We start from the raw sequence: 13,223 nt of genomic DNA on the forward strand, positions 1-13,223 counted from the left end.
TTGGAGTAAAAAATTATCCCAGAGTTAAGAAAGGATCTTAGAAATCATTTAGTCTTTATGTATTGTTTGCACCCATACCCCTCTACCCCTGTAAAGAAATGGAAGGAGGTGAATTTTCTCATTCTTTCTTCTGGATCAGATCAACCATATCACTATAATTATATAGTGTTCAGTTGGGGGGAGGGGGGGTTGGTTGTTGTTCTTCCATTTATATTATTGTAATCATTTTGTGTCCTCTTTTTTTAATATTGATTCTGCTTACTTCATTTTGTGTCAGTTCATATTATGGCATAATAAATTTCACTACATTCATGCACTCCAGTTAGTTTTATTATTCCCTAATCAACAGAGTATTTACTTTGTTTCCAGTCCATTGCTACTACAAAAAGTGCTGCTACAAATAATTTGGTGTATATGGGACCTTTTTTCTGTCTTCGACTTTGTTGCAGTATATTCATAGCAGTAGGATCTCAGAGAGATATGGACATTTTAGTCATTTTTACTTCATGATTCCAAATGACTTTCAAGCATTGAAGAACCAAATCACAGTTCTACCAGTAATGGATTGATAATCCTTTCTTTCCAAAATCCTTCCTACATTGACTTTTATTGTCTATGACAATTTGCTGAGTGTGAAGTATTGAATCTTTTTTTAATTAATTATGATTTTGAATAGTTTGTCCTATGGTTGATAATAGGTTATAGTTCTTCTTTTGAAAACTTTGATGTCTTCTGTCCACTGTTGGAATGACTCTTGGTTTTATATACTTGTATTAGTTTCTTATGTATATCAAATATCAAATTTTATCAGAGACATTTGATGGCAAAGATGTTTTCCCCAATCAAGATATTCTTTTTTTTATGCTACTTGTCTTCAATTTCTGCAAAAACTTTTAAAATACTGTCTAATTTATCACTTGACATGTTGGTTTTACAGAACTTTTCTCTCTTTTATTCTTAGTCACAAGAAATGGCTCTGGTTAGAGGAGTAGAGATATGTGTGGAAAGAAAATGAAGTAAAAACAAAAGATATCATTAGAAATTTCTTTTTAAAAAGAAAGAAAATATTTCTCCTTGAGTCACTAAGAAAAACTTTTCAGAAGTATATTTCCCACAGAAAAAGTAATAAGCCAAAAAAGTCTATTTCTCACACTTAACAGAATAAGGAATGACGTATCACTTAACCTTATTTTTTCTTCAAAGAACTCTGGTTCACGTTCATGACCTTATGAAATTTAGGGACAATTTGGGGCTGCTTCCTACCAGACAAAAGGCAGATTAAGGACCCGGAAAGTGAGAAGCTTGCCATTTTTCCATGTTTTATGCTGGATTAGCAATTGTTGGTATAATGCTCAAGTTAAATTGTTGCCCACTTTAATCGAATAAATATTTAGGAAAAACATCATCTAGTCAACCTCTCTTATTTGACAGATGGATAAACTGTGACATGTAAAGAGGGGAAACGACATTTAGTCATTCATCTATTTAGTGCCTTTGTCTGTGCTGGGGAACACAAAGAAAGGTAAAAGATAATCCCTGCCCTCAAAAAGCATACAATCTAACAAGGCAGACAGCAAGCAAACAAATATGTATGAATAGGCTTGGACAGTATAAACAGGGAATAAATAACAGAGAGAAGGCTCCAGAATTAAGGATTGGGAGAGGCTTCCTATAGACCGTGGAACTCGATGAAGGCAGGGCAGGTGGTAAGGAGAGATGAGGAGGAAGAATGTTCCAGGCATGGGCAAGAGTCAGAGGAAAGGCCTGCTGCTGAGACAGAGAGCTCCCAGAACAGAAGGCCAGGGCCCCTGGATCAGAGTCCACTCAGGTGTGGCATGAGAAGGCCAGGAGCCTTAGGTGAGGAGGGCTCTGAGCACCAGACCCAGCCTCAGCCTCCCTGCGTCGTGCCTTCTTCGTTCCTGGCCCTGGCCCTTGAACATGTGTGTGCTTGTTTCCCACTGGACAGGGACTGTGTTTTTCATCGCTTATTCCCCTCCAGCAGAGCACTAAACACAAGGGTTTACTTGCTGTATCTTGACTGCCTGACTTGGATCAGAGCCAGTGATCAACAGCTTAGAAAATCCTGTAACACCTCTGGGGTTGTTTCCACAAAGGGGACGGCAGACTCTGCTAACAGTGGCTTTGTGGTGAGGAACCAGCAAAGAGCATCAAGAGAGAAGCTGTTTATTGGGATGGGGGCGAGGAGTTCCCCTCCATTTGGTGGTGGATTAGTCAGAACTGTGATCAATTAGACCCAGTGAGCACCAGGTAGGTGTAGGATTCTTGGGACTCTTTAGAGATGTCAGTAGGGTTTTGTTGGCACCAAAAGCTTCTTTGCTATTTAAACCCAAATTCTCTCCCCTCAGCCTGATGATTAACCTCTTGCCAAATGGATGAGTTTATAACCATATCCTTGTGATGATTAAGCAGCGATTAAGTTCTTCTCTACAAAACATTGGAATATTTGTTCTGCATGTAAAGTAATAGCTCATGGACTTTTACCCATCTTCTCAATGTCTTCCTTTAGCTTTTTGAAACCCATTTGAGATCTCTACCAAACAATTCTGATCAAGACTTTATAAAATATCAAGAAAATCACTTTTATCAAATTAGAGACATTTTGATTTAATGTCCAAGAGGTGAATCAAGTCAAATTATTGAGCACTTATTAAGTGCCTACTACATGCCAGGCTCTCTGAAGTCCAAGAAAAAGCATAAAGAATCATTCCTCAGAGATTTGACTTCATCTGGCTGGAACAGAGCAGAGTGAGGGAAATAAATTTATTTAGTTCATATGACTCTATTCCAGACAAGATGTATGTACCTTGATCCCAAAGGACTTAAATTCAAATATTAATTTTGTCACCTATTTCTGCAAATGTGGCCAGTCCTATAACATCTCTGGGGTTAAGTTTCCTGATCTGTAAATTTAAAGTTTTGGACTAACTGGCCTTGAATGCCCTTTATTATTCTGAATCTGTCATCCTCGAAGATGATTGTTAGAAATCTCTGGGAAGCATTACCACAAACACCCTGTCCCTGGCGCCGAATCTCTTGTTAACTATCATCATCAATATTATTGTTGACTGAACTTTCAATTTATATTTAAACGGTGTTTAAAATCCCCTTCTATGCTATTCTTTTTAGGTCATGATATGGTCAAACATTAAAGATCTGTGTATTCTCAGACAGTCTTTCCTAGGGAGGCCCTAGTGTTCTGGGGAGTTGGGTTTTGGCTGCTTTGGGGATATCATCCTGAATTCTGGAATAGGCCTGTCCCTACTGCAAGCACCTTGTTATTCATGAATTCTTCTTGATCTAGTAGTTTTACAAGATGTTGGATTCTTTCCCCTTTTAATATTTAACCTTAAACACTGCCTGCTTAACAATGCTCTAGGCAGTTCTCTAAGACTGTAAGTTGTAACTTACAGTCCAGCTGCATTAGGAGAAAAAGTTTCCTCATCCAGGAGTTAAAACTTTAGGTTCCAAACCCAAGCCCTCACCTATTAATGCCACAATAGACTTCTTTTGCATTTGTAGTGTGCTTTAAAAAAAAAAACTTTACTAGTTGCTTTTGTGTCTTTAAATTTCTGTTTAAACAGTGTATAATTATGCTGTATACTATATATGTGTTTTGTGCATGAGGTAGGGAGAGTAAGCTTTATCATTCCTATTTTGCACCTGATGAATCTCCAAATCAGAGAGGATAAGAAATTTGCTAGAGGACACAAAGTCACTTAGTGACAGAGCCAGGCCTGCTACCCAAGTCTCCTGACTGTTAATTCAGCACCTTTCTAAAGCCTGGAGTTCAGAAGGAATTTCTTGGAATTTCTTCTTGGGTGGGTCGAAAGTTGTTTCTGTGAAGTAGAGGGCTAGTAGTCATAGAACTCCAAGGATGACCCATGAGTGTTCCAGCAGTGGGTTGGACTTGTCAAGAAGACTGTGCAAAAAAAGAAATCTCATGGGTGCACATGTTCTATTCTGTTTGTTCTCCACTGATGGGTTCCTAGCAATTAAAATATCACACACACCGGCATGTTGGGAAGGGGCAATGGAAGCAATGCCACACAAATAGCACTAATTTTATCTTAGCTTCCCCTCCAACTGAATTTGGAAATTTCCTTTACTTTGGATTTCTTTGGTGAAATGATTATTTCTACCTTTATTTTAGTTGTTATTGTTTTTGTTTTGATTTTTTTCTTTTTCCTAAATTAAAAAAAAAAAAACTTTGAAAATGCATCTTTTTCAAATAAGAACCTCCATGTATAGGAGTGATAAAGTAATTTCGCTATGTACATCTCAGTTGGAAAATGCATGTTCCTTAGCCAGTATAAGCAAAATGTGAACTTCCTAGTGATGTTGAAAAAAAATAACCTTCAAATGCAAATCAGTTCACCTTAAAATTCAAAATCAGTTATCCTTCTGCTCACAGAATTTTTCTTCCTCAGATTTCTTTGCTGAATTCAATTCATGAAAACTTCCAACAGTAAGTAATCCTTACCACTTGGTTCCCCTTCCTTTAAAATGCTGCACATACTGCACTTTCAAATGTGCTATCTTTGTATCATGGATGGGTTAAAGATGTGGTTTTAAAAAGTATAATCATCCGAGTGTTAAGGGGGAGGATGCCATTCTTAGACATCCAGCCTCTACTTGCTGCTAAGTATAAATATATCTTGACTTCTACAATCAATTTCTTCTTATAAGAAATTATATATAAATCAAATCCTCTTTTAAATGTGTTAGAAATCTTACTATTTAAAAGAATTTTGGATTCATCTTTTTAAGTCAATAAACATGTGCTAATTTATACTTGAATATGGGTCTGTGATCTTGGGCACTCCTTTCAATATTTTCAGTTTATAATCCACCCATGCCTTCTCGCCTTCTCTTCTATCTATAAAAAACTTCCAGAGAGGAGATTCTCCATGCACAGAAAGCCTTTCTCAGGATCTTTTCACATTTACTAGTTATCGGTGCAACACTTAGCAGCCATCTTTTACCCTTTAGTAGTGTTGTCTGGCCAGCTCACCTGCTTTTACAAGCTTATATTTTGAGAACCATAATCGCTGGTAATGTGCCATCCCCACCATCCATCTCTCCATTGTCCTTTGGATCACCCACATTTTTAATTCTTTGTTCCTTTTGTTGTTGTTGCTATTGTTCTTTATTTAAATTTTGGATGTTATTTCTTGTTGATGCTTTTTGTATTTATATTAGGGGCATTTCCAAACCCCCACCCTCCCCTCCCCATGATTCCAGTTTAAAAGGGAGAGTGTGATACCTCATGTCTACTAAGTGCAAAATTGAACATTATAATATGATGTCAGTTCCATTTTATTTAATGTTGGTTTGCTTGCATTGTCTAGCTCTCTTAAGGAGTATCTTGAAACTATTAAAAAAAAAAAGAATTTCAATTCCAAAATCCTTTTTATTTCTACTTAAAAAAAATAATAAATGCTACATTTAGTAATTTTAAAAATAAATCAGATTAAAAACCATTATTTTTTTTAAAATACCCAACATCAAAGCTAAAATATAATTATAATAATATTGGCTAAGCACTAAAAGGTTTGCAGAGTGTTTCACATAAATGGTTTCATTTGATCTTCAAAATAGCTCTGTGAAGTGGATGTTATTATTATGCCCATTTTACAGATAACTTAGAGAATTACTTGACAAGTAAGTGACTTGTCAAGAGTCACACAGCTGCTAACTGTCCAAGACAGTCAGGATTTGAATTCAAGTCTTCCTGATTTAAATTCTAGCACTCTACCCTCTGCACACACAGAAACTGCTTCTAGCATGTTCATTTTTCAGGGTCTGGAAATCACTGCTGGTATCCCTCCATGGAGGAGTTAATGTTACTCTCCAATTGCCAGATTTTGATCTAGTGACTTGGGTCCCCGGGAATCTCAGAGACTGACATCTTTTGGCTTTCCTTCTAGAGCAATGGCCTCCACGGCTGCTCGTGACCAATTTTTACGACAGATGGAACAGATTGTAGATGGAATTAAACAAAATCGAATGAAGGTCAGTTAGGTTTCTCTTCTTTTCTCTCTCTAAACTTGAAACTTCATTATAAATAGAAAAGACTTATTCAAGAGAAGCAATTCACCTTTATAATAAATAAGTGGATAATACTATAATTATAATCATCATAAAAAACATAATTATGATAGAAAAAGACCCTGAAAAGAATACCTGATAAGCCCTCTAGTGACAGCTCCTCTCTTCCAAAAGAATTGCAGTTCTTTTCCCAAATTCCTCCATGTCTAGAGCCAGCGGGTAAAGTTGGGGCTTCATTATGTGGTATGATTTGAGTGGTGCCTGGAATGTCCCTCAACCCAAGATAACCCTCCCTCATTGAGCTGTCATAGTACCTGAAGTTCTGACATTAGAAATTATTTCCTTTGGGTCTTGAAAGCAATTGGGGGTTTTAGGAAACTTCTAAATTATAAATATAACCAAGGGATGATCAGCCAAATATTGGCAGTCCTTAAACAGTTAAAGAGACAGAGGATGAGAAAGGATTGGAGTGAAAGGATATGGCAGGGCACCAAAGGTAATCACTTTTTGCTTCATAATTTGGCTAAAGGCCCATCCTCTCTACAGATCAGAATGGTAGGTTCTGTGTTATTACCACAGATATTTTCTTATTTTGTCAATTGTGAAAGACTTCACCGAATTTATAGGAAACTGACTCATAACTATCTACTTCCTCCAGATGGGATCAAGCTAATCTTTCAATTGTGGACCTATTAAAAACACACCAGCAATTACCATTTAGGCTGTGGAAAGATTTTGCCTTAAAAATGACTATTAAATTTCAGTTAGCCTATACTTTAAAAAGCTAAAGTGAACCTACCGTGGCTACCACAGACTCCCACTCTCTAGATGGAGAAATACAGGCAGTTATCAGTTATTTGTAACCTTAGCAAGGACCTGCATAATTTGGATTGGGGAGTTGTTCAGTGGATTTTAGTTTATCCATTCATTCTCTTCTAGCCCCAACCTCTTCTTGTTAGTGAACTTTTGCTAATGATGAACAAATGTAGAAACCTTAGAGATGCCAATTTCAGCTTGATATAAGGAATACGTTTTTGACAGATCTGTCTAGAAATGGAATGGATTATTATCTCAGTAAGTAGTGAGTCCCCCATTATTAGAGGTTTTCAACAATTCATGCTTTTGATATTATTTGAAATAGATGGCCTCTAAGTTCCTTTCAAAGTCCAAGATTCTATGGTCCATAAGGTATTTGTGGAGGTTTAATTTCCTTAGAACTACCTACTTCCTAAAGAAAGTAATCATAATGAGGAAAATGGTCCAGGCCCTTTAATCTTCCCTTTTCTCAATTGGGCTTTTTGAGGCCATTACTCTCAGCAAGGACTCAGCCCTTTATGGAAAAAGAAACATGATAGACCCAAGTGAAAGACAATTTATTATACCTCTATCTATTTGTGTGTGTGTGTGTGTGTGTGTGTGTGTGTGTGTGTGAGAGAGAGAGAGAGAGAGAGAGAGAGAGAGAGAGATTTATAAAAACATAGACACAATTGTTATGTGATGAAACTGGATTTTTTTAATGCTGACACTTATACATTTGAAGTTAATATTGTCACTTTCAAAGGACTCATCTTAAGTGGTAGCACACTTCTTCCAGTAATGCTGCCATGACTCAGAACATTTTTAGAATTGCTCTTGGAGCATAGGATTATAGAATTGGAGCTGCAAAGGACCATCGTAAGTATGACAAAGCAGTGTCACAAAAACTCACAGAGCTGAGAATATCCAGGATAGAGGTGATCTGCATTATGTCACACACTGCCAAGAGGTCAAAAAAGAGGAGAACTGAAAAAGGATCATTGGATTTAGCAATAGAGAGGTCCTTAGTGACCATGGAGAGAGCAGTTTCAATCAAGTATTGAGGATGACAGAAGCCAAATTACAAGAGCTGAAGAAAAAGTGGAGGCAATGTGTGTGGGAAACTTGCTAAGAATTTGGCTGTGAAAGAGAATCTGACTCTCTTTATATAGAAGGATTAATTATAAGCTTTTTAAGGATGGGAAAGACCTGGTCACATTTGTAGACAACAGAGAAGGGTCCAGTTAGACATTAGGGAGAGAGGTGGAATTGATTGATGGGAATGACCTCCTAGAAGAGTCTGGATAGGATAGGGTCAAGAGCATGAACTTCTAGAAGGGTTGACCTGGGCAAGGAGAAAAGCCTCTATTTGTCATCAGAAACAAGAGCAAAGTAGAAAGTCAAGGATGATCCTGAGGTTTCAAGGAGAGGTTGCTGCAGCCAGAGGGCTTTAATTTTTTCACTGAAGTATGAGGCAAGGTCCTATGATGAGGGAGAGGAGGGAGAGTGTGTCAAAGATGATTTGAGAATAAGTTTGAAAGAGCAGTTCTGGGGAGTTTGATAGAGAGTTGATCAGGGAAGTATAAAAAGATTGGCATGCATCAATGAAGGCCCATTTGAGGTTAGAGTACATACATTTTTAGTGGATCCAGATAATAGTTATAGCTTTTCTAGAAATAGAAATAGTAGTGTAGAAGAAGACAGGTGGTGAAAGTATTTCAAAGTTCTATTTTGGCTGAAAAGGGGATAAGTGATGATAAGACGCAAGGGCAAGAGGTTCAGGAGTTAACAGCAAGATAGAATGGAATCAGTTAACTAAAGAATTAAGCTTTTGAAGAGGGGGAAGTGAAGCCAGGGCAGAGGCGATAGTTTGGAGAAGCAGAGAAGGGTGGAGTGACTGGAAGCTGAAGTAAGAGCATCAGTTAACAGACTATTATTCGGTATCTATTATGTGTCAAATAGTGTGAGAGTTCCCGGAGATACAGATCCAAAAAATGAAACAATCCTTCCTCTCGAGGAGTTTATTCTATCCAAGAGGACAAGAATATGAAGAAAAAATGCAAAGAAGTCAGGGAGGGAGAACATTAGCAGTGGGCAGAGGGAAAGGCCAGATAGTGTCCTGTAAAAGGTGGTCGTTGGCCTAAGTCTTGAAGGAAGTGAGGGATTCTGTGCAAAGTAGCTTAGGAGGGAGCATGTTCTAGGCATGAGAGACAGCCAGTGCAAGACAGAGATGAGAGATGTGTCATGGGTGCTGGCCGGATCAGAGTACAAGAGTGGGACTGATATATATGAGGAGATTGAAAGGTACTTGAGGGGATATCACCTGCCCATTGAAATCCCTAAGCAAAAGGGTAGGTTTTAGTGTAGAGAAGAAAACTGGGTGGGTGCTAAACTGTGCAAGTAGGGGAGAAATGGCCTGGTAGTTACTAGCTGCTATGAGTTGGATGGGGTGACATACATGGATGGAGTGCATCTCAAAGAAGGACTGGTCACTAGTGGGTAATAGGTTATAGGAGGAAGATTTGGGAATTTAGGAGCAAGAACTATGCCTATTTTCCCTGGCCCAGTGTGCTAGGAGGCAGGAGAGAAAAGGAAGTCACTTCTCTTCCATCTCAAGCTATCTGATCTCTGAGGGCCCTTCCAGCTCTTAAATGCTGTGTTTCTAGCGCTATGCATAATTATAACAGTATCATTGTACGTGGACCAGGTACAAAATACTTCTTTTCACTATGCTTTCTTAAAACTTTTCAACAGTTGGAAAAGAAGAAGCAGGAGAACAAAATGAGAAGAGACCAGTTAAATGATGAATACCTGGAACTATTAGAAAAACAGAGGCTATACTTTAAGACCGTGAAAGAATTCAAGGAGGTAAGAGCAAAGTTTTGATGAAGTTGTCAGTGGGTGACATTTTTTTGTCTTTATAACATTATTTTATTTGGTCATTTCCAAACATTATTCATCAGAGACAAAGATCATTTTCTCCCTCCCCCTCCCCCCCACACCTATCCCATAGCTGACGCGCGATTCCACTGGGTGTCACAAGTATTCTTGATTCGATCAGTGGGTAACATTTTAGGAAGGACATTGGTAAGCTGGAGAATGTCCAGAGAAGGGCAGCCAGGTTGAAAAAGATCTTGGGTTCATGTCATGTAAGAATCAAGTCATGAACCTGGAGCCTAGAGAAGAGCATGTCACTGGCACATGGTAGCTGTCTTCAAGTATCTTAAGAGACCGTCATGTAAAAGGGATTGGATTTGGTCCTCTTTGGATGCAACAGGAGCGATGGTTAGAAGTTGCAAAGAAGCAAATTTAGTCTTGATAGAATGAAAAACATTCTCAGAATTAGAACTATTCCAAATTAAGGCCTGCCTGGGAAGTTAGTAGGTTTCTCCCCAGTGACTCTGGTGAAGAGTCTCTAGAGATCATGAAGTCCAGGAAAGTAGCCAGGAGGAGAATGATGAGCTGCCTTCCTGAGGGTCTGGGAGAAGCTCCCAGATGTCCACCTCCTCCTCTTTCCAACCAGAAGAGCCATGAGTTTCAGAGTGGATATCATCTTGGAGAATAACAAATCCAAGAGAATTGTCAGGTGGGAAATTATGAGGCAAACTCTCTGGATGCCCTTCTTAAATGGATAGGAAAGATTTGTTATCTAGAATCCCTCTAAAGACTGACAAGGATAGTGAGGTTACTCAGTATTGTGCCATTCAGGGACTGGAAAAGGAAAGACTTGGAGTAGTCATGACAACAATCTTTAATTCTGCTTTAACCCAAAGAGCAGAACCTAACCAGTAGGAAGAAGTTACATGGAGACTGATTTTTTTGCCTCAACATGATGGAAAAATTTTCTTGTTGTTTTTTGTTTCTTTAGGTTTAATATTTTTTTATTTTATTTTTCCCCCAAGTACATGTTAAAACAGTTTAAAAAGAATTTTGAATATTGAATTCTTTCCCTCCTTCTCCCCACCCTGCAAGATGGTAAGCAGTCTCACAGATTTTACCCAGAAGTCAGCTACTTTGAGAGATATAGCCATTCCCCCTTAGTTGAGGTCCTTAAGCAGAGATTTGCTGACCTTTGGGTGGGGGTCGGGCTAGATGATTGCCGAGATTGCATCAGGCTCTGGAATCTTATGCTTCCATACTATTTTCTGAAACTCAATACTCAAGACTTTAAAAATGCCTCTGCTATTCCCCGGGCCCCTCTCTTTTAATCTGAATGAACTGAAATAAACAAAGGCAAAAAGGAGAAATGTTCCTGCAGCCCAACACTCATTTGGTGATGCTTACATTTCCTGAGAAAGGAGCAACACCTTCGAAGTGCTAGACTGTCATCTTCAGGGTAGAAAAACGCTTATTTTATTCTTCAGTACTGAGACTTCCTAGACCTCTTGTACCACCTCACTGGGTATTCAATCGGTATGCATTTATTAGCTGCCTCCTCTGTGCCAGGCACTGTGGTAGGGATACAGAGACAGAAGTGAAGCAATTCCTGCCCTGGGGTGGGGGGTGGGGCAGGGGGGTAGGGGCTATCATTTTAATGGGGCAGGCAGCATATACTTATGTGTTTATACAGAATCTATACCAAATGAATACAGTGTGATTTTAGGAGAGTGGGTAATAGAAGCCAGGGTGATGAATGTATATGTTTTAACTGTCCACTAAATTGAATGCATGGTGTGCACATTTTAGAAATTAAAGGCAGAACTACATATATCTGGTATTTCAGTTTAGCAAAGGTAGTTTATTGATTGCTTATGTGTTCAGTTCAGGGAATAATACAAGAGAAGTAGAAAGTCCTTGACTTCTAAAAATTGACAGGCTTGTTTGGAAAGCAAGGCCTACATACATATGAAATTTCTGGTTGTGGTGGTTGTTTTTCAGTTGTTATAGTCACATCTGACTCTTCATGACTATAAAGGTTAAAATTATGGTTCAGACTGAATGTAATAATTATATTTGGTCGACAAGGATTTTATTTATAAAAATCCTTAATGAAATACCCAAATCAGATGGAAATTTTATAGTGATTTAATTGATAGTGGAGGAGATTAAGGAGTAGGTTTTCTTCCCCTCCCCCGCCACCACCTGGCTAGTAAGGAGCGGGGAGATTAGGAGATAAGGTTTTGGAGTATGAAGGAGGAAGGAGTTAGCTTGAACTCCAAAGGAAAAAGGCTAAACCAAGATGCCTGAACCCGAAATCAGCACCAGGGCAAAACTCACTGCCAAATCCAGACAAAATAATTGCCACCACTCCAAGATTGTTGGACCACCTAGCACGCTGCCAGCCAGAGGCGCCAGGGAAAGAGAGAGAGACAGGAAGTTACCTGCCTTACATAGACAGTATTTACACCACTTTCCTCTGTCTCATCTGTACCAATGATAGCTTAGCTTGACTTTAGGACAGCCCAGGGGTCTGTCCGTTTTTCTGCACATGTCTGTTGAAGGCCATTTCCTTAGATAAATCTTGAATTTGATGCAGACCTTCCTAATCTTGTTAAACTAAGAAGGGTGGAGAAAATGTAGAGTTTCCAAGACCTGATTCTGTTATTCCACGTATCTCCATTGTACTGATCAGGAAATAGCTAAATCAGATCTTCTACAATACAGTCTGATTAGGGTAGAATAGTTTTAAAATTCACATGATCCCATTTGAAATTTTCTTAGCAAAGACACTGGAGTGGTTTGCTATTTCCTTCTCTAGCTCATTTTACAGGGGAGGAAACTGAGGCAAACAGAATTAAATGGCTTGGCTAAGGTCACATAGCTAGTAAGGGTCTGAGACCAGATTTGAACTCAGGAAGATGAGTCTTCAGGCATGACTTTCTCATCCACCGTACCACCCAGTTGGCTCAACGCAAGTCTCAAATGCCATTTTGGTGGCTCTTTTTGAAGAGGCTTAGGAAAAGCTTGAACATAGCCTCTTCCCCAGTACTCCAGGAGAGGGCCGATTGCTGGATCTGGGTGCTCTTTCTGCCACTGCAGGTCATGTTGCATGTCCACCTGCCCACCCCACATGTCCTTTCAGATCCAGCAGAGGGTACACCCAGGGTGCAGAGAGCCTCCTTGGGTTCTCTTCAAAGCGGGGTCTTTCCCTCCCTCTTCTCATGTGACTACTTATTTAAAAATAAACATATCTGGCCTAAGACACTTCCCAGCTGTGTGACCCTGGGCAAGTCACTTGACCCCCATTGCCTAGCCCTTACCACTCTTCTGCTTTGGAGCCAATACACAGTATTGACTCCAAGATGGAAGGTGAGGGTTTAAAAAATATATTTTTAATTTAAAAAAATAAACATATCTTCATTAGATAACAATGAAAATAGAATAATAATATATACTCTTCCCACCATAATCTTTAGGAA

General features: G+C 38.9%; 1 protein-coding gene across 1 annotated transcript in view; it reads left to right on the forward strand.

The window, feature by feature from the left end:
• Positions 1–13,223, forward strand: part of CCDC93 (coiled-coil domain containing 93) — a 113,592-nt gene that overhangs the window by 94,907 nt on the left and 5,462 nt on the right. Inside the window, exons 20-22 of the mRNA XM_007494070.3 lie at positions 4,449–4,486; positions 5,949–6,033; positions 9,619–9,732. Of these exons, the coding sequence (XP_007494132.2) occupies positions 4,449–4,486; positions 5,949–6,033; positions 9,619–9,732 (237 nt within the window). The remainder of the gene's footprint in view (positions 1–4,448; positions 4,487–5,948; positions 6,034–9,618; positions 9,733–13,223) is intronic.

This window comes from Monodelphis domestica, chromosome 4 (assembly GCF_027887165.1).
Source record: "Monodelphis domestica isolate mMonDom1 chromosome 4, mMonDom1.pri, whole genome shotgun sequence".
In the NCBI taxonomy this organism is placed as follows: domain Eukaryota; kingdom Metazoa; phylum Chordata; class Mammalia; order Didelphimorphia; family Didelphidae; genus Monodelphis; species Monodelphis domestica.